Below are 21,802 nucleotides of genomic sequence, written 5' to 3'. Positions count from 1 at the left end.
GGGCTCTCCGAGAGGGGCGGAGGAATCGAACTCGGGTCGGCCATGTTGGCCGCTTGTAAGGCGAACGCCCTACCCGCTGTGCTATCGCTCCAGCCCTTTAAATACCACCCTGAACGCGCCCTATCTTTAAAAAGGTAAATAAGTTAAAAACAATACATGATTCTGCTTCTACTTCCTCTTCCAGAATTGTGCTCTATCAGAATATGGTCTGGTTTAGCTGCAACCATCATGAGTGAAGCGAAACATACATTCAAGAAATAAGAGGTGAATGAGCAAAAGTTAGGCTTTCTTTGAAACAAATTTTCAAAGAGTAAATTATGAGTATTCAAAAAAAATTCAAACTGTACAAACAAATTTCAGGGAAAGGTAGACCTTCCAATCCCACCACCTCCTTTGGTTGGTACCTTGTGTTTCCTTTAAGAAGATTTAGGCGCCGGAGTATCGTCCTTTTTTCATAGAGCTTTTTCATACTGCTGGTTTTCAACTTTTATACACCTGCAGATCAACACTGGACTGGCAGTTGAAACCCATTACTTGTACAACATATTTATATAACAATAAAGTAAAAGTTACACATGACCATCAGTGTATCCTTTCTATGTCTTATGTATTTATTTGTAAGTAACATACAATATTAATTTGTTATAAATATATACATATTGGGCTAGAGCGATAGCACAGCGGGTAGGGCGTTTGCCTTGCACACAGCCAACATGGCCAACCCGAGTTCGATTCCTCCGCCCCTCTCGGAGAGCCCGGCAAGCTACCGAGAGTATTTGATATGCCAGACACAGTAACAACAAAGTCTCCAATGGAGACGTTACTGGGCCCGCTCGAGCAAATCGATGATCAACGGGAGGGCCTTTACTTTACTTTACTCGTGTTGTGCCTTGGTTTCGCTAAGGATAAATCACCTTTTCGCTCTTGCTGCATTAATATCGCACCACAGTAGCATATTCTTGACACAGTAGCATATCCTATTCTTGATTTAACAGTACTCAGTTCACAAATGCTCCCACTTGCACTGTCAAGGATCTGTCCTCAAACACAGCAGCACTGTGCCCCTCCGTGCTACTTGAAATGGTTTCCGAACTCGGAGCATCTCCCATTTTAAGGGAGGTGTGGGGTGGGGGTGGGGGGGTGGAAAGGAGAGGAGCTTTTTGCACCCAGCGATGCTGTGGGGCTGACGGTTCTTTCTAGATGGTGCTTAACATACGCGGGGCCGGGGTGGCAGGGGATGCACGCCTCCCACTGGGATCGGACCAGGAGATTTATACACGCTCCAGCCCTTGCAGCCACCTCGTGGACCTCCAGCACTTTTTCAGAAGGTGTACGACGAAGCACGAGAGCCGCCACCACCTGCTTCCCATCACGTGCCCCGCAGCCCACGACGGGCGGAAGAACGGGGCACTGGTGCTGCGCTCTGTGACGAAACCAAACCTCTCCCTCCCCTCCCCCAGTCTCCTTCCAGTCACCAGGCTCGCCAGCTCACGAGCTGGAACACTCCCACGCCCAGCCTCGCCCAGCTTAAGGGCGGACCAGGACGCACCGGGAACTGCCGGCCGGACGCTGGGCGGGACTCCGGGAGGGCTGTGTCACGGACAGGGCCGTGCCGGAGGGGCGGAGCCCATTCTGGGGGCGGGGCCAACCGGGGGCGGAGCTCTTGGGAAGGTGGGGCCAGAGCCTGCAAGCTGGCGTAGAGGGCGGGGCTCCGGCCGGCGGCTCTCTTGGCAGGGGCGGGGCTCCGGCCGGCAGCGCTCTGGCGGGGGCGTGGCTCAGGCCGGCGGGGCGCGGCCCGGCGTACGGGGCTCCTCCCCTTTCCGCCGCCGGCGACGGCCGTCCGCAGCACTTCCGGGTCGACGCGGAGGCGGGGCGGAGGCGCCGCGGCGGCTGTTATTGTTCGACAGAGCTCGGTCGGGCGCTGCGTCCCTGGACTCGGCCAGTGTCAGTTTGTCCCGCTTGCTCTTGGCCCGTCACTCCCGTGTCAGAAGGCGAGCGCAGCGGCGGCGGGCGGGGTGTGGCGTTTCCAGGCCGAGCGGCGCCGGGGTGAGGGTCGCGGAGGAGGAGGAGGAGGAGGAGGAGCAGCAGTAGCCGGAGGAGGAGCCGTGTGCCCTGGCACCGAGCGGCCGCGGCCATGGCGTACGCCTATCTCTTCAAGTATATCATCATCGGCGACACAGGTGAGGGCCCGGGGCGCGACCGGGCGGGCGCGGGTCGCCTCCCCGGCCCGGGGCGAGAGGGGCAAACGGCGTGTGTCGGCGGCGCGGGCGCGGCCCCGGCGCGGCGCCTCCCTCCCTCCCTCCCTCCTTCCTTCCCGGCCGCGCCGCTCCATTTCCGCAGTGCTGGAGCTGGTGACGTGGGCACTGCGAGCGGCGCGGCCTGGCCGGCCCGGCCAGGCTCCTGGGCCCCCGCGCGGGCCGGCGCTCTGCAGCGGGGGCGCCGCCGCAGCCGTTTGCCCAAGACTCTTCCGGGCCCGGGTTGGACAGGAGGGGCGGCCCGCGCTGGGGGGGGGGGGGGGCGGCCGCGCCCGTGACAGCTCGAGGTGGAGGGGAGAGGCTTGGTCTGGGGGGCGGGGGTGTTGGGTTCTGGCCAGCCCCGTTTCCTCTGACCTCTAGAGCGCATCTGCCAAGGCCGGGGCACCGTGGGGTGGGACAGCCTGCTGAAAAGGGGGACAAGGGACTCTTGGAAAAAAAAATACATATATATATATTTTTGGCTTTAAATGTCTGTACCGTCCTTAGCGCCCCCCCCCCCCCCAGCAGTAAGTCACATCTCATTATACTCGACGGCTGGGCAGTTCTTTTCAGTGTATTCTTTAAAGCGTGAAGAGTGGCGTCGTCTCTTGCCACGTGTAAATTACCGCGGGGTGACTTGATAGTATTGCGGGCTGCAGCGCTGCGGGTGGGTGTGGTAGGTGTCCTGGTGTCCTGGTATCCTGGTGGTGGTGGTGGTGGTGGTAGTGGTAGTGGGTGGGCGTGTGCGCGACATTGATTTTGGAGGACAGTATCCAATCGGGGTCCCAACTGCTCGTGACTTGCAACCACTTTCTAGGAGGAAGACGTTGAATTATTGTATCTCACTTCAAATCACGCCCAAGTATTTGACGGAGAAGTAAAGACACTCTTTTGTGTTAATATTTTTTTTAATACCTGTGATTCTGGGGGGCGTGCGGGGTATTACTTTGACTCTAATAATATAACTCAGATTTGTTCAGGTGTTATAACTATTAATATACTAGGGTCTGATTTCACTGACAGCTCTTGCACAACTTTGGACCCTTTGCACAACTTCGGAAATGGAAGCGGCAACTTGTGGCTGCACTAGTGAGAGAAGCCGATTCAATAAGTAACACAAAGAAGCATGCTGATTGCTGCCTAAAAAAACATGTTTTTTTTTAATAAGGTGTTTTCACCATATTTCCAAGGTGCTTTGGTATGTTCAAGGAAACTAGCTTTCTAGTAAGTCCTATGAGAAACAGTGTTGTGCAGCTGTCTCGAGTTTTGTTTTTTTAAATACAAAATGTCTTCGTGTCTGTTAAATGAGAAGGAAGGGAGGTTCTGGACCTGGCTGTGAAGCCAGAACTGCAGCGGAAATTCTTGTTTTGAGTGGTTTGATAAGTAGAAGCCAGTGATGGTGGCCGTTTATCTGTAGTAAAGGTTCAAATTAGCCTTTGCAAGTACCCACCTTTCAACTTTTCTGCTTGAGAATCAACTGTGGTTTAAATGTACTGGTGGTTGTTGAGCTACAAATACTGGTTAGTGCTGTTTTCTCTTGCAATTTGTCATTTGGAAACAACCCCAAGGGAATTCAAAGAAGCTACTTCTTTCTTGCCAATACTCTGAACACCTGACACTGGCCTGTTTATAGCAGTGCTTTCTCCCTTACTGCTGTTCAACCAGTAAGTTTACTGTCAGATTAATCTTCCTGAGACATGGCTATCAGGAGACTATTCCTCTGCTCACATTCTTTAGCTAACATTTAAGGAACTCCAAATGTTACCCGTATCTAGTTTTCTAACCTTTCTCATTATTCACTCTCCCCTCCCTTGCTTCTGGCACTTTGTCTTACTGGCTGACCTCTGTGAAGTCCGCCCCCCCCCCCCCCACCACCAATAATTCCCCATTGCTTTCTCTGGTTGGTATGCTTTTTCTGAATATTGTCTGTATGTCTTCCATAATACATTTAGTATCAGCATATTAAATACTTTTTTTCTTTTTGGGTCACACCCAGCGATGCACAGGGGTAGTTACTCCTGGCTCTTGCACTTAGGAATTACCCTTGGCGGTGCTGGGGGTGGGGGGGGGGGACCATATGGGATGCTGGGAATAGAACCTGGGTCAGCCGTGTGCAAGGCAAACACCCTACCTGCTGTGCTATTGCTCCAGCACCAATATATTAAATTCTTACGGATGTGTCAGGATTTTTTTGTCAATCTTGGTTAGAAGTTAGTAGTCCTCTGTAGCTGGATATTTGTATCATTCTTATGATATAAGTTCCTGACCATGGAGGAATGTAGATAGTTGTGGAGAAACCAAATTTTTATTGTAGACTTCTTGCAGGCAGAAAGGGTGATTTACATGGCTTTTTATTTCAGCTAGAAATAAAAATTTTAAAGCCTTGTGAAAAAAATTGTCCGCATTTAAATTAGCACAAAAGTAGCTTAACATGCCAATATATTCCTATTGTTACACATTACTGATATGGCAGTATTATTCTTTTAAGCAGAATTTTGAAATTTGCCACTCCCTTTTCTTTGATGCTTTAGTTGAAAACTTTTTGTTTTGCTTTGTTTTGTTTTTAAGTTTTTGGGTCACACCCAGTCATGCTTCTGTTACTCCTGGCTCTGCCTTGAGGACTCACTTTTTGGCCAGCTTGGGGGACATTATGGGATGACAGAGATTGAATCAGGGTCAGCTGCATGCAAGACAGGTGCCCCACTATCTCTCCAATTCCAAAGCTTTGGTTGAAATCTTTTACTGGATTTCTTTAATTCCAAGTATTCCTCAGGTTTCAGAGGCCGGAGAGACAGTACAGCAACTTGGGTACTTGCCTAGCATAAGGCTGAGCTAGGTTCAGTTCCCAGTCCCCAGTGCCCCATCAGGAATGAGGCCTGAGCTCAGAATCAGAAGCCCCAAGCACCACTGGGTATTGCTCCAAAACAACAGTAAAATAGTCCCCGAAGACAGTAAACAGTATAATACCCGTAATTATTATTTTTTTAAAAGTTGCTGTTCAAAAACATGTGTCTTGGGGGCAGGGGGACACTTGAGCCACACCTGGCTCTATTCAGTGACTTACTCCTTGATCTGTGTTCAGAGATCGCTTCTAGTGGTGATCAGGGTATCATTCAGTGCTGTCAGTCACATACAAGGCAAGAACCCTAACCCATGTATTATCACTCTGACCCCCAAAACATGTAATTTAGAATGAAGGAAATAACTCTTTCCCTAATCTATAAAGCATTCTTAGCTTGTTTTGCTCTGGGCAATGAGATAATAAAGGAGGACAAATGTGAAAGTATTTATTTTCTAAGAGAAAGGAACCATGCCCATTTTCCTTTTCAAAATTCTCTTTCATAGAAGAGATTTTTGAAGTTTTTTATATTATCATGATGATTCAACTGAAATTCTTGGCTTCCTGTTTTATGGCCAACTACTATTAAAATACAGTTTTTAAGAGAAAGATCGTTTTTTTTAAAAAAAGTTTTTCCAGCTTCATTGAGTTACAAATTTTTGCAGTTTCAGGAATTCAGCTTTAATTATTTGTATGCTAGTGTCATCACCTCCACAATAGACTTTTAAAAATATCTGTCTGTCATAAACGTGGTATATAAAGAATTAGTGTATGGGAACAACAAATGGCCAAAACCATTGGAACTGGAGATTTTTGCCTGTAGAACTGAGCTTATATAGGAGGGGGTTATGGCTAGGAGTAGTCCTTGGGACACTAGTGGAAGAAAGTGGACGGTCTTCATGGCTGTGGTGTTGGAATGATGTATGCTTGCATGAAAATTATAATGAACAGTATTGTAAAGCCCAGTACCACAATAAAAACAAGAAAAGCAACTTTAACTTTTAAGCTTTTTTATTGGTAATACCTTATTTTGAATAAAATCAGCCCTTTTTATGAAATTTAATTACTTGATTCACTTCTGGCTACAGCAAACTATACTTGAGGGACAATGGGGTACCAGGGGTTGAACTTCTGCATGCAAAATGTGCTCCAGCCCTTTAAGCCATCTCTCAAGCACAAGAAATCATTTAGGAAAAATTGTTATTTGAATCTAGATATGAAGTGGGAATTGATTTTTAAAAAAGCCTGGCCTAATGGAAAATATCTGCAGAGGGAGAGACTTGCAATAAATTTATAATTGTTGCTCCTGAAATTCTGGCATCTGCTTCCTGTTTTAACCTTATCCATAACTCATTCTTTTCATTCCCTTACAGACATGGTTATGTTCTATCTGTTGTGCCCCTTCTTGCCCCACTACTAACCCAAAATGAGAAAAAAGGCTAGGTTAAAACTTTTTTTACTTGGGGCTGGAGATACTGTGCAGCGGTAGGGCGCTTGCCTTGCAAGCAGTCCACCCAGGTTCTATTCCTGGCATCCCGTTTGGCTCCCCCAAGCCTGCCAGAAGTGATCCCTGAGTACAGAGCCAGGGGTACTGATCCTCGAGCATTACTGGATGTGACCCCAAACCCGAAATAAATAAATATTGAAAAAATTATTTTTACCTGGCTAACTCTTTATTCAATCAATTCTACATTCTGCTTGTCCTCCTCTCTTTTGTTTTTTGTTCTTTTTTTCCTCCTCACTCCACGTGGGGTTTTTTTAATCTCCCCCCAAGTTAAAATATTTTTGAGGAGGGGTACATAATTGTGGCTCAGTGGCCCTATGTTCAATTCCTGGCATGACCAAAACAAAACAAAAAAAAACTTTTGGGGGAAATAGTATTATATAAGAAAAGAAAAAGTCCAGCTTAGTTGCACATTATCATATTACCCAAATCTTTTTATTTCCCCAGTGCCAAGAATCTAACCTAGAGCCTCGTACGTGTAAGGCAGGTGCCCTATTTCTGAATCCCATTTCTGATCCCTGAATCTTTTGAACTGTACCCAGTGATATTTAAGGGGCTATTGCTGACTAATGCTCACTTGATTGTGGCAGTGCTCTGGGAATTAGACCTGGGTACCTGCATGGAGGGCATGTGCTTTTTCCCTGGTCCTGAATCTATTTTTACATTGATACGTAATTGCAGGTAATATTCCTTTTAGGTGTCCCACATAATGATTTCACATTGGTATGTATTGCAGAATGATGGCCACAACATCTATCAGCACACAAATAGTTTTAAAAGTTTCCTGTGATAAGAACTTGTTTTAAAACTGGAGAGATAGTACAATAGTGAGAGAACTTTGTGCACAGCTAGCCAGGCCTTAATCCCTGGCACTGCATATGGTCCCTCGAGCACCAGAAGTAATCACTTAGCACAGAGCCAGGAGTCGGCCTGAATGGAAAGAAAGAAAGAACTTACTTTATTTGGAGTCCACACTGGCGGTGCTTAGATGTTTTTCCTTGGATGCTTGGTGGACCCTATGTGGTTTCAGGGATTGAACAAGCATTTGCCACATGCCACTACCTTGTCCTATCTATCTGGACCCAATGATAAGAACTTTTAAAATGTGTACTGTTAGCTTTCAACTCTGCAGTGCAATGGTTAGTATACTCCTCATGGTGTACATATGTATCTCATGTGTCTTAAAACTTTTATATTAAGCTTTATTATTACAACTGGAAGTTTGTAACTTTTGGTCACTTTTACTTACACATGTTGAATCTTTGATGGAAAACTTGCTTTGTCTGGATCATAAAAGAAGAGCATCCAACTGTCATATTTGGATGGATCCTTGAGGGATGAAAGTGCTACACGACTTTGCCTGGGAGGTGATAGATTAAATTCAAAATAGAATGTGAGTAGAGTACTTGGGGAAAGAATGGGTTAAGGCAGAGGTTTCTAAACCTAGCCTAATGTGCCCTCTTAAGGAAAGAAACCACTCAGTGTCCTTCTAGAAATCTGCCTTCTTTAACTGAACACACAGAGCACCCCTACCAGTTGGAGTCAAGGTTTAGACTACCTCCACATCTGTGACCTTTCCATTAACCTGGGGCAGTATCTCCCACTTTGGGAAAAACTGGGATTAGATTTTCTAGAGCCTTAACTTCTTTAATTAGCAAGGGGTTGGGGGGTGGGGGGTGAAGGGAGGGAACCTGGGGACACTGGTGCTGGGAAATGTACACTGGTGGAGGGATGGGTGTTGGAATACTGTGTGACTGAAATCCAATCATGAACAGCTTTTTAAGGGTCTGTCTCACAGTGATTCAATTAAAAAAAAAGTTAAAAATAAAAACCCCACAAAAAGTCTTTAACTGTAGTCAGTCAGGTCATATAACAGTAACGGGCCATAGTCTAGAGGGGGTTTTTTTGTTTGTTTTTGTTTGTTAGTTTTGCCTTTTTGGGTCACGTTCAGCAATGCTCAGGGGTTACTCCTGGCTTTGCACTCAAGAATTACTCCTGGCAGTGCTTAGGAGACCATGTGGGATGCCGGGGATTGAACCCGGGTTGGCCATGAGAGCAGTAATAGCAAACGCCCTACCCGCTGTTCTATCACTCCAGCCTCCATCCAGCCTCCATAGACCAGAGCTTTACCAGGCAGATTTCTGCCAGTGGGAGAATCAGACATGAGTGTACATTTTTAAGTGTTATTTTTTTTAAAGCAGTGGCCCTATCCCGAATAATTTTGATTAATTAAATCTGACATGACTCCTTATTGCAAAATCTGAGGCCAAAATCCCTTATCATTTTATTGACAGATTTGTTAATTATCTTTAGTAAACTAATAGTTGGGGGTGGCCTGGGAAATTCAGTTAGAATAATTTTATTAAACTTTTTTATTATGAAGTATATCATTGAGTAGAAGCACATACATGTGTAAAATATGTATACATAGGTAATAGTTTTTTTAAATGGTAGAAATAAAATCATGCTAAAGAAATACACATCCTCATCACATCCTTCCTCTCCCAGCCTTAATTTTCTATTCATCCTTTCCTTACTTCATAGTTGTATCACTGATACACTCCTAAGCTACATTATTTTGTTTCGTCTGTTTTTAGGTGAATGTAGACGTATTTTCAAATAAGTGCTAAAACATGTTTGAAACCTTTTAAAGTCATCTAAATTTTTACATGTTTTCCTAAAACCTTTGTTCTCTGCGTGTTGTTGGTGATTTTTCAAGATTATTGCTGGCCTCTTTCTTTTCTTTCTCTCTCTCTTTCTCTCTCCCCCCGCCCCCCTCGTTTATAAATGAAGTTCACATTTTCTTTCCTCAATAATTTTGTATGTGGCTATATTGAACCATAGAGGCTGTTGCCCAATTGTTTTCATGCCTATTTGTCCCTTAACCTCTACTGGTGAATTTATGTCTCTGTGTAAATCTACCATCTCATTGCAAAAAAAATTGCCAGCTCTTCTTGCTCGGTGCACTTTTCCTTTTTGTCCCTGCTCCATTCCTGCTCCTGCTCTAATATGAAGTTAATTTTCTCCTTTATCTCCCCCAAAGCCTCCTCTCCCTCTTTTAACCTCATCAACCCTCCCTTTTTTGCAGTTTTATGTGAGCAGATTCCAGTTCTGCCTGCTCAGCTATTTTTCTCTCATTCTGTTCCAGCTGTGCTTGCTCCATTTTGTCATTCACTTCTCATCCTCAATCTTGAGGCTGTGTCCTTTGCTCAAAACATGCTGCCACGCATTGACCTTCCTGGTCCATTTTCCAGCCTAACGTTTTCTACGCTAAACTTCCCAGTTGATTTCATCAGCCTGGTTTATCTACAAGTTTTAAAATATTCTGTGTTCTGGCTGATGGTCTTTACTTGTAGGTAAAGAATGCCTTGCAAGAAGATGCTAGATTTCCTTCCAACTATCTATTTACTACTATTTTGATTCCCATAGTGTTTCTCTATACAAGCCACTTGAATCTCATCCCGAGATGGCTTTCACAGTAAATCGGCAGTATTATTTGTAATAACAGGTCTGTAGTATTCCTCCACTGCACAGTCATTTTTTTTACATGTTTTCTGAATTAGATTCTTTCATGTCTACTGTTTATCTGCTTCCTGAGATTTTATTTGAAATCCGTGTTTAGTGTTGGGGTTATATTACTTAAGTTTGGGGCGCTATATATAAGGGAGGAGTTCTTTGTAGGTTTGTACACAATTTTAAAATCTTCTTTTAATTTTTAGTTTTAACACATATATTACACTAAAATTTTACAGATTAAATGAGTTTTTGTTTATTATTTATATTTTGGTTGGGAGGAGGCACACCTGAGTGTGCTCAGAGCTTGCTTTCGGCAGTGCTCAGGGAAAATATGTGGTGCTGGGCATTGAACCGGCTCAGCCTCATGGGAGCCAAGTGCCTGCTCTACTATCTCTATGGCTTGATAAGTTTTGTTTTGTTTTTAGAATTGCTGCAACAATGGTAATTTTATATTAATACTTTGAGGGTGCTGTGTTCTTTAGGACAGATTTCTTCCATCACTCCCCTATCTCTTTTTAAAAGTTTTAACTTTGCAGAGCTATTATGATTTTTAAGCTACTCTCTGTTCTCTGCTTCAGATGTTTCTATTTTCAGGTATAACTGACAGTTACTCTGTTTCTTGTCAGAAACTTAAAGGAGTAAAGGAAGAAAATGAGTGTTGATAAATGCTGCAACAAGATTTTCATGAGGAGGAGGGCTGGTTGGGAGCCATACCCTGTGGTACTCAGATCTTGCTCCTGGCTTTGCACTTGATACCCGTGGCAGGGGTCAGGGAATCATATGGAGGGGCCAGAGATTGAACCCAGGTCAGCACCTGGCAAGGCAAGTACCCTACCACTGTACTATTGCTCTGGCCCCTGCAGCAGCAACAGTTTTAAAATCAGTGTCTCCAGGGGCTGGAGCAATAAATGGCACAGCAGGTAGGGCTTTTGCCTTGCACAGGACCAATCGGGTTCGATTCCCAGCATCCCATATGGTCCCCCGAGCACCACCAGGAGTAATTCCTGAGTGAAGAGCCAGGAGTAACCCCTGTGCATTGCTGGGTGTGACCCCCCCCCCCAAAAAAAAAGCAAAAAATAAATAAAGTCAGGGTCTTTGCCTGGTACTGTTAGAGCTTCCATAAATGTTGAGTGTGTACTAGTTAGTTTCTGATCGGTAGGCTGCATGCATCGACAAATTCATTTTTTTCCTGTGTAAAAACAGGATTTGCATAAGATTTTTGTTTCAAGAGTTGTTTTTTTTTCCCCTCTGCTTTTTGGGTCACACCCAGCAATGCACAGGGGTTACTCCTGGCTCATGCACTCAGGAATTACTCCTGCAGTGCTCAGGGGACCATATGAGATGCTGGGAATCAAACCTGGGTCAGACACATGCAAGGCAAACGCCCTTTCTGCTGTGCTATCACTCCAGCCCTCAAGAGTTTTTTAATTAAGTGAAATGTTATATGTTATGTGTGTATGTATGTATGTATGTATATAGTATACACATGAGCTGGAGCTATAGCACAGAGGGTAGGGCGCTTGCATTGCACGTGGCCAACCCGGGTTCGATACCTCGGTCCTTCTCAGAGAGCCTGGCAAGCTACTGAAAGTATCCTGCCGGCACAGCAGAATCTGGCAAGCTCCCTGTGGAGTATTTGATATACCAAAAACAGTAACAAGTCTTAACAATGGAGAGTTACTGGTGCCCTCTTGAGCAAATTGATGAACAATGGGAGGACAGTGCTACAGTATACACATATATGTATGTGTGTGTGTGCTGCCACAAACTTACTAATTCAAAATACAATTATTGTACTGTTCTAAAGTTCTAAGTAAATGCTACTACATGGCAGAAGTCTGACATGTGTAACCTGTCAAATGTTTCAGAAAAGCTAGATTTCTTTCTTGAGGTCCTTCGCTGTGTGTTGGGTGAATATAGCATATTGCAGTTTTAAATCTAAGATTTTCATTTTCCTGTTACATATCATCTAAGGGGTATTCCCAGTTTCTCTAGTTCACCCTCACACCCACATTCCTTGGCTCATGGTCCTTTTCCTATGTGCTTAAAACCAGTAATAGGAGTTCTAGTCTCAGTGTTATCCTGACTTCTGTTGGTTTATTCCATCTATCAGGCGGGAGCCAGTAGGATAGTACCATAGTTAGGCACTATCCTTGCATGGCTAACTTAGATTTGATCACTAGCACCCTATATGGTCCCCCTGAGCCCGCCACGAGTGGATCCCTGAGGGCAGAGCCAGAAGTAAACCCTGTGCAGTATTGGGTGTGGTCCTCAAACAAACAAACAATTTATGATGATTAGTTTGGGCTTGCCTAGGTGACCTTCAATAAATCTCCCCATCTCAGACATCTGATTTTAGTTGTATCTGCTCATTCCCCTTTGCCATGTGGCCTGTCAGTCACAGATTTGGGGCATGGGGATTGCATTGTGCATATCTTTAAGACAGTGGGGTTGGGATAGTGGCATTGTTTCCCACTTCAAAGAGAATTTTCTTACTTTTGTAGGAGAGACAACTGTTTCTCCTTAGTAGAAACTTGGACAGAAACCTAAGTAGAAATAAAGATGAAGGGCTGTGGAGATAATGCAGGGAGGGTTTACCCTTCCAATCAGGTTTTACCCCTTACACTTCATGGTCCAAAGTATTGCCAGGCTTACTCCTAAAGACCCCCAAACACAACTGGGATGACGCTGATGGTCCCTGACACCATAGGTCCTGAGCAGCACTGCATCCTTTGGCCCTGGCACTGACCCCTCAGCCTGTTTTGGCCAAATTACTGGGAATAGCTTCCTGAGCCCAGGGAAGGTCATCAAATTAAAAGGTCCATTTAAACGAAAGTAGTGAAGATGAAATAAGAAGCAGCATTAATATTTAATATATATGATAATGACAAATGAAAAATGGCATCTCCTTTTGAAGTAGGCATTGTATTTAGCTCTCACAGTATAAAGAGAAATTTGCTCATTTCCCCTGATTTCAAAATTTGTGGCATCCATATTAAAAATGTGTATGTATATATTTCATTACGCCATACTGGATCTTGATAGAAATTTTTTTCTATTCCTTTTATAAGGAATTCAATGTCACAGTGAAAAACTAAAGCTACTAGAGCAGGAGTATCCGTCTGGAAGGCTCTGATCAAGTTGCGCTGTGAACCTAGGTCTTTCTTCCTCCAAAGTTCAAGCTCTCCCTCATACATGTTTGATTCCCATAGATTCCATATTACACCTCTTCTGTTGGCTTACTAGCTCTTGGTCTATTAAACTGCAATTTCAGTTTTCTTTCTAAAAACAAATCTGTGAGTTGAAGGGATAGTATATAATTAAGGGCTGGAGCGATAGCACAGCAGGTAGGGCTTTTGCCTTGCACATGGCCGACCCAGGTTTGATTCCTCCATCCCTCTCGGAGAGTCCAGCAAGCTACCGAGAGTATCCTGCCTGCATGGCAGAGCCTGGCAAATTCTCCGTGGCGCATTCGATGTGCCAAAAATGGTAACCAGTCTCACAATGGAGACATTCCTGGTGCCCACTCGAGCAAATCGATGAACAATGGGAGGACAGTGCTACAGTGCTTCTGTGCCAACCTCAGTTCAGTCCCCATCATTTCCAAGAGTAATCCCTGAGCACACCTACGTGTGACCCAGAAATAAAACATAAAAAACCTGAAAGGCAAATCAGACCTCCCTTTGTGCAGAACTGCCCTGTATAAGATAAAGTCTTTTCTCTGTGCTTTACCAGCTTTATGCATACTTCCTTAACCTCTTGAGTCTTGATATCCTCATCTTTAAAATTGGAATGAATATTTGAAATTGTATGTAATGTTGATTTAGGAAATGCTTAACCTATATCCTTGATGTTTATCCTGTCTTTTTGACTTTCTATAAATTTCACCATATGCCTTTGAAAAACCAACCAAAGTTGTCAGTGCTACTTGGTGTTTTATGGTTATTTGATACTTTGAGATGTTTGCTATCCATGACTCTTTTTTTTTCTTGTCTATGTTAGTGTTTTCTCCTTCTCATATTTGTTTACATCTTAATGTCTTATGGAAAGCTCAGATTTGAGATTTATTTATAAAACTCTCTTTTATTCCATGTTACTGATTTTAATAGTTTGTCATAATTTAGTTCCTATGACCAACCAAGTGCACTAATGGATTAGAAAGATTGTAGGATTTTGTTATCAAAAGGATCCTTTTGGTAATACCAAACAGAAACCTATTCCAACAATCTCAAGAAAAGAGACATAATAATTCAAAAAGTACACAATGAAATTCTAGAAAAAAAACGTAAGGCAGATTTCTGGGAATTGGCTTAGCTGAATTTCTACCTTCCTCTCATAACTTCTTGATAGGGAGGAGCCTTCAGGGGAGGGGGTTTTTGACCTCACCTGGTGATGCTGAGGGGTTGCTCCCAGCTCTGCACTCTGGAATTACTTCTGGCAGTGCTCAGTGGACCAAATGGGATGCCAGGGATCTAACCTGGGTAGGCTGCATGCAAGGTAAAGGCCCTACCAGCTGTACTATTGCTCTGACTCCTCATGGTTCTTTTGAACCTTGAGAGTAATAATACATACAGTTTTTCCAGTTTGTTTTTTATTAAAGGAAATTTTAAGGTGGACTTTTTGTTGTTGTATAAGACAATATTATAGGATTCTTCTGAGTTTTGTTTATATTTTAGGTTGTTTGTTTTTGCAGTGCTGGGGAACTACATCCTCAGCCCTGTATGGATTTTTTTTTTTGTAGGAGGGTGGGGCACACCTGGAGATACTCAGGGTCTATTCCTAATTTCCGCTCAGGAATCACTCCTGGTAGATCATATGGGGTACCAAGGATCGAGCCTGGATCAGCTGCATGTAAGATAAACACCTTCACTGTACTAATGCTCCAGTCCTGCCTGGATTATTCTAATGCCTGATTCCTTGAATTTGAGTTCTAGAAATATGCCTTTAAGTGGCATTGAAGGTGGAAAATGTACACATTTTCATTTCACCAGCTAATGTTAATTTAATTTTAATCATTTCCAAGGGCAGAATAAAAGAAAGTGCCTCAAATCATTTATGCTCCAAAGCTTTACGCACTTGATACTAAATTTAAAAATAGGGAAATGAGTTGTTACAGAATGAATCAATAATCATAGTATGCCTGGGCAAGTTGATTTCACTTTACTTTTTCAAGATGCCTTTGACAGAAAGTGAAGAAATTAACTGGTTTTTCTACTAAGTGAATTTTTTAACTGGTTGAATAAACTTCCATGAATGATGCCACAATGGCAAATTGGAGGAAGCATGCTGCTACATTCAGTCTTGATTATTTACAGTTCATATTAGTGACAACTCAAAATTCATTTTGTTGAAAGGTGTGATTTGTGGAATACTCCAGACAGAATAGCTGACTCCATTTAGAAAATCAAATTTAATAAAGTGAAGTTAAAGCTGTATGACATAAAATGGAGACCAACTGAGTGAATAGAAATATATATTTAAAAACTTGGTTCAGTATGAGTCAGATGAATAATCTAACCAACTTAAAGTATAGCACTAGGCTGATAAGAGTATAATTCTGATAAAGCAATTAGTATTCTATCCTTTCAGGACTATAATTCTATAATAGAAACTTATTTCAGAGGACCATTTACATGTTGAGGTCAGTGCTCAGTAACTTGTCAGGGTAGTATGAAAGCTTTCTTAGCTATGACGTTTTAGGAATGGCTGAAACAACAAATAACCTTAGAGAAGACTTAGAGGAGACTTTAATAATGATTTTTAAATTATTATTTCATGTAACATTACATTACATTATTTCCATGTAACTGCAGATTTAAAGTCCCTTTGTGGCTTTTTATACTGGACCAAGACCTTGAGGTTGAAGGGAGATTTTGACTCCCAAGACGTGGGAAAAATTTACAAAGTGGTGAGTCTACTTGTTTCTAAGCCATTCAGGCAGAGGTTTTATTCACATACATTAGGGCTTGGAAGGCTAATTTTACCAAAGGGTAGCACTGTAGCACTGTCCTCCCATTGTTCATCGAGTGGACACCAGTAACGTCTCCATTGTGAGACTTGTTACTGTGTTTGGCATGTTGAATGTGTCACGGGGAGCTGTCAGGCTTTGCCATGTGGGCGGAGTACTCTCAGTAGCTTGCCGGCCTCTCCTAGAGGGACAGAGGAATCAAACCTGGGTCAACTGCATGCAAAAGATTTTATTTGATACTTTTTCTTTAAACAAAAAAATACTCAAGAGGGGGCCACAGTAATAGTACAATGGGGCAGGCATTTGTCTTGAATGTGGTCGACCCCAGTTCTATCTCTGGCATCCCGTCCTCCCCTCCCCCCCCTCAGCACTGCCAGGAGTAATTCTTGAGTGCAGAACTAGGATTACCTCCAAGCATCACCAGGTGTAGCCCTAGAAAACAACAACAACAAATATTAAAAATATTGTTGTGGGCTGCCCTCTGTGTCAGAGTTAGATAAATTACTGAGTCTGCCCCACACTAACGGGAAAGCTAGTTTGCCCCAATAACAATAATGTAATAGCAGTATCAACAAACTACTGAAAAGCCATAGAAAAAAATTATTCTAGCTAGTGCGAATGATTCATGACATGATTTTTGGTAGACATTTATTACAGAGGACCTGCTTTACGCTATGTGTTGGCTTTTATATATGTATATATTTTTATTTATGTATATATGTTTATAGAAATCCAGACAGCTGTTGACTTCTGTTTTGTACCTTATATTAGGTCTGATATGATCAGACATGATCTCATGTTTGACTAATTCCACTTCATAATTCTGTAAAATCAGTTGGTGTTAGGGTCCTTTTTTTTTTTTTCTCCCCACATGTGGAGAATGCTTCACAGCCTTTTATTTTGCCAAGAAACTTAGATGACCTTAAACCAGGAATGTTTCACAGCATATGGCAGTATGGGATTTTTGTCAGGATTTTGTCACTCTTAAACAGTCTTAAGAGTCATGGAATCTTGGGACCATACCGTACTGAGATGTGGCATAGTTTAATGAATTGCTGTTTGACCTTCTGCACAGCTTCAGAAAGAAACCGTATTTCACATTTCTTCTTTTGGTGGGGGGGATGGTGGTGTGGGTCGGAGGAATGCCAGAGATAAACCAGGGCTTTACATAGCCAAGGCAAGTGCTCTATTGTTGAATCACATCCTTAGCCTTACTTTCTCCATTTCAAAGTGGGACACATCTATTTAATTCACATTTCTTGTTTTGGCTTGGGGGCCATGTCCAGTGATGCCCAGGGCTTCTGGCTCTGTGCTCAGTGGTCACTGCTGGCAGGGCTCAAGGGGTCTTGGGGATTGAATCCCAGTGTACTGCATAGAAGGGAAGTGCTCTTCTCACAGTACGGTCTTTCTGGTTTCCAGATTTCTGATACTAAGTGATGAGTCCTTTCCACTATATTTTTCACCTTACTCTCCCTCCCTTTATCTTTCTTAGTGTGGGGCCACAGCCAGTTTTGCTCAGAAGTTTCTTCCCACTTAGTGCTCAGGGATCACAGTGATACTGGGGTAAGGGAAGGGACAGTGCAGTTCTGGGGATCAAGCTCCCTGATACTTTTGCCCCTAGTTCTTGGCCTTTCTCCCCATCATTTCTGATGTAAGTTTTCTTATTTACCTTTACGTGTAATTGCATGTGTATGTATCATTTTCTTTTAATTTTAGCCTTGAGTATATCTTGTTTTAAAGTACTTTCAGAAAATCTGTCGCAACACTTACACTTTTTTTCACAAGAGTAAATATTGTGTATAGCATATTGTACGTAAGTACTATTCTCTTTGTTTTTATTTATTGTTTTCATTTGCTTATTGTTTGGGGGGCCACACTTGGTGGTGCTTTGGGGCTATTCCTGACTTTGTTCTCAGAAGTGATTTTGGCTGTGCTCCAAGACCGTATATATGGTGCTGTGAATTCAAATTGGCATTTGTTGGGTGCAGGGCAGCTGTCTTGCACCCCTATACTATCTTTGTGGCCCTGAATCTTTTTCATTATTTTTTTTTTGGTTTGGGAGGGGGGGGCTACACCTAGCGGGACTCATGGCTTACTCCTGCGATTACTCCTGGTGGGTTCAGAGGATCAAATGGGGTCCAGGGGATCAAACCCAGTTCAGCTACTTGCAAGGCAAGCACTCTACTCACTGTGCTCACGCTAGCCTCTAAACCTTATTTTTAAAAATCTCATACCTGCACCATATTTAATAATCAGTTTCTTATTCTGGTAGTCCAAGTCTGTAGTTGCAAACAACAAGTCCACTATTGTTAATTTAAGTAGAAGTTTTATTATTGGAAAGATTGTATCGTTCGTGTGATTGAAAAGAAGGTATTATAATCAAGCATGAAATGGCAAAAACAAGAGAAGGTATAGCCAAATTCCTGCTATAAGTACAGCTGATATATAGGTTTGTTTTTGTTTTATTTTGGTTTGGTTTGGTTTTTTGGGCCCACACCTGAAGTGTTCAGAATATATGCCGGTCTCTGCACTGAGGGATCACTCCTGGTGATACTCAGGGGACCATACTGGGTACCATGTGCAAGGCAAATACCCTATCCACGATATTTATCTCTCTGTCCCCTCACATATCTTAAACTAAAACTTTTTCTTATGATTTTGAAAGTTGTCGTTACCAATTTTTAAGAGTTACCTTGATTGGTGGAAATTGGTTGAAAAATAAACCAATTTAGGAAAATAAACTAAAGGGCAAAATCCAGCAAACATCTGAGAGGACACATTGTAGTAAAGGATTAGACCTAAAAATCATTTAGTACAGCTTATTAATTAGAATCTTGGACCCACTCAGTGACCCACAGAATCTAGAATCCCTAAGGTGGGACTTCAGGAGTCTGCATTTTTTCATGCGACCAACTTGTAATTGTTTGTCATCAATATGCTAGTCTTACCTCAACACCATGTCCTACTGTGGACAGTGACTTGGACCCTGTAAAAGAAGGTAAGCTTCATGGTCAGAACTCTTAACATTCTATGCAGTACATTATAGTAAAAGAGTTGGCATGATCTGAATAGAATGCCTACATGAAACCCTGAAAAAGACTATTTACACATCTGGTTTTCATTTACTTAAACAAATATTGAAAGAAATGCGGAGTGGTTAACCATTCTCAGTACTTTGAAGTATAAAAAAAATGATTCATATATAGATCTGACCGTTGGTGGACTTGGTTTATAAATGAGATAAAAGATCCTTTTAAATAACTTGTAATAAAAGGTACAAGTAGTTAAGTGCTATTCAAGAAATGAAAATGGTCTCCTGGAAGTCCTTAAAAGGAAAGATCAGGTCCAGCAAGCAGGGGTGGAAACAGGTTTCATGAAGCTGACTGCAGAGACCTAGCGACAGGCAGAAAGTAAGCCATGGTTTGCTTTTCATTGAGGAAAACAAATACATAATCTTTGCCATTTGGACACTCAAATCTCCTAATCCTTAGAGTAATTTTTTGTGTTATACAGACTTTTTTTATTTATAGATCTTTCTGGTTTTTATTTGTAGCCACATCTGTCCAGGTGCTTCAGGGGGACTGTGTGATACCAGAGCTGACACTCTGCCTCTTGCATGCAAAGCATGCACTCCAGCCCCTGAGCTCTGTTCAGCTCCAACGAACTTGTTTGTTCAAGCCTTCTTGGACCTTCTATCCTTCCATTGTATTAGGGTGATGCTACCAGAATTTGGTGAACGAGACATTGCTGACCATAATTTGGGAGTGAGAGACTCTCAGGGCTTATGATGACAAGGAGTTGATGATGAAAGAATCATAAAGATGCAAGAAAAAGGATAATGGAAAATGATTTCTAGTTTTGAATGATAAGGTATTATTCTTTGCCTGATAAGAAAAGAATAAAATACATAGACCACTGGAGAAAGTTGAGTGTAAAGAGGAAAGTTGAGACAAAAAAAAAACCCAAACAAAAAGTAATTTTTTGGTCTTTTTAAATTAATTGATATAACAGTAATAGCAGTACATTTTTACATAATGCTTTTCTTTATGTTGACTGATTTAATTCTGATCACTCTGTAAGTTAAGCATTATTCTTATCTCCATTTTGTAAAGAATAGAGGCCAGTGGTTTATCTAAATAACTGGAATATACTTGTAACTACTGCACAGTGCGGTAGAGGCCACTTTCATGCTTGTTCTAGTTCTGATTTTGTTACTGTGAAAGAAGCATGAAGCAATGTGCCGAGTATTTTTTGTTCCTTCTGATTCTTCTTTTCATAGGTCTTTGAATGCCTTTTTGGGTTGGTTAGTTTATTTGTTTGTTTGTTTGTTTGTTTGAGGGACACATCTCTGCAGTGCTCAGAACTTATTCCTGACTCTGCTCAGGGATTGCTCCTGGCAGCTCAGCGTACCAAATGGGATGTTGATGATTGTGTGCAGGGCAAGCGCCTTATCTGCTGTACTTTATATTTTGCAGCCCCTCTGAATAATATTTTATGCATAAAACTCACTGTATCTGCAACCTGAAATTGTTTCCTTACTCTGTACCTACATATCCAGTTTTTTACCCGGTCTTACTACTTGTATGTAGCACTGCACTGTAGCACTGTCCTCCCGTTGTTCATCAATTTGCTTGAGCAGGCACCAGTAACGTCTCCATTGTGAGACTTACCTTTTTTTTTTTTTTTTTTGGCATATTGAGTACGTCACGGTTAGCTTGCCAGGCTTTGCCATGCGGGTGCGATACTGTTGGTAACTTGCCAGCCTCTGCGAGAGGGGCAGAGAAATCGAACCAGGGTGCAAGGCAAGCACCCTACTTGCTATGCTGTTGCTCCAGCCCTCTTGTATGTAAATGAAGCAAAATACAAAATAAACTGAAACTGATAGCTCTAGCTATAATTTTCCTATCTCATTGCTCTTTCATTTTATCAGTCAAAAACATTGGAGCCATGCTTAATTCTCTTTCTCAAAGTCTACATCCATGCTGGAGATAGCTGGACAGTCTGGAGTGCTTGCTTTGCACACAGGAGACCTGGATTAGATTCCTAGGACTATGTGGTCTCCCAACCACCAGGAAAAAACATTACCGCCCCCCCCCCCCACTTCCCGCACTGCCAGGCACAAAAAAACAAAATATATGGGTTTTGTGTATGTGTGTGTGTGTGTTTTAACATATGAGCCGTTCTTTGTTTGCTTTTTACTTTTTGGGTCACACCCGGCGATACTCAGGGTTACTCCTGACTCTGCACTCAGGAATTACTCCTGGCAGTGCTCAGGGGACCATATGGGATGCCAGGGATTGACCCTGGGTTAGCCACATGCAAGGCAAATGCCCTACCCACTGTACTATCATTCTGGCCTCCATGTAAGCCATTCTTAATATATTTCTCTTTCTCAAAACCCCATCCATAATAAGATTAGAAAATTCTCTTGACTCTGCTCCAGAGTATTATGGAATCCAGTCACTTCAAGCCACTTCCATTGCTGCTATCCCCATGTGAGATACACTCAGTGAGAAGGCCTCCTAGCAGATTTCTTTCTGCTGCTTCTTGTAGGTTATGTTGAATTTTTGTTGCTATGTGGATTGAGGGGTGGGGGACTGCAGAGGGGCATACTCTGAGACTATATTTGGTGCTAGGAATCTAGTAGGAGGTAAGCCGCATGCAAAGTAAGCACCTTTAACTCCTGTACTATCTCTCCACCCCTTATGATGGCAAGTAATTATCTTTGTATTTATCAGATG

The 21,802-nt window shown here is 42.7% G+C and overlaps 1 protein-coding gene across 1 annotated transcript in view; it reads left to right on the top strand.

The window, feature by feature from the left end:
- The first annotated feature begins 1,839 nt into the window (after positions 1-1,839).
- The window catches only part of RAB2A (RAB2A, member RAS oncogene family), an 81,833-nt gene continuing 61,870 nt past the window's right edge, over positions 1,840-21,802 (top strand). The window contains exon 1 of the mRNA XM_056110060.1: positions 1,840-2,180. Within this exon, the coding sequence (XP_055966035.1) occupies positions 2,135-2,180 (46 nt within the window). The 5' untranslated portion in view covers positions 1,840-2,134. The remainder of the gene's footprint in view (positions 2,181-21,802) is intronic.

This window comes from Sorex fumeus, unplaced genomic scaffold, assembly GCF_029834395.1.
Source record: "Sorex fumeus unplaced genomic scaffold, SorFum_2.1 ptg000002l, whole genome shotgun sequence".
In the NCBI taxonomy this organism is placed as follows: Eukaryota; Metazoa; Chordata; class Mammalia; order Eulipotyphla; family Soricidae; genus Sorex; species Sorex fumeus.
This window is presented reverse-complemented; position numbering and strand designations above follow the sequence as displayed.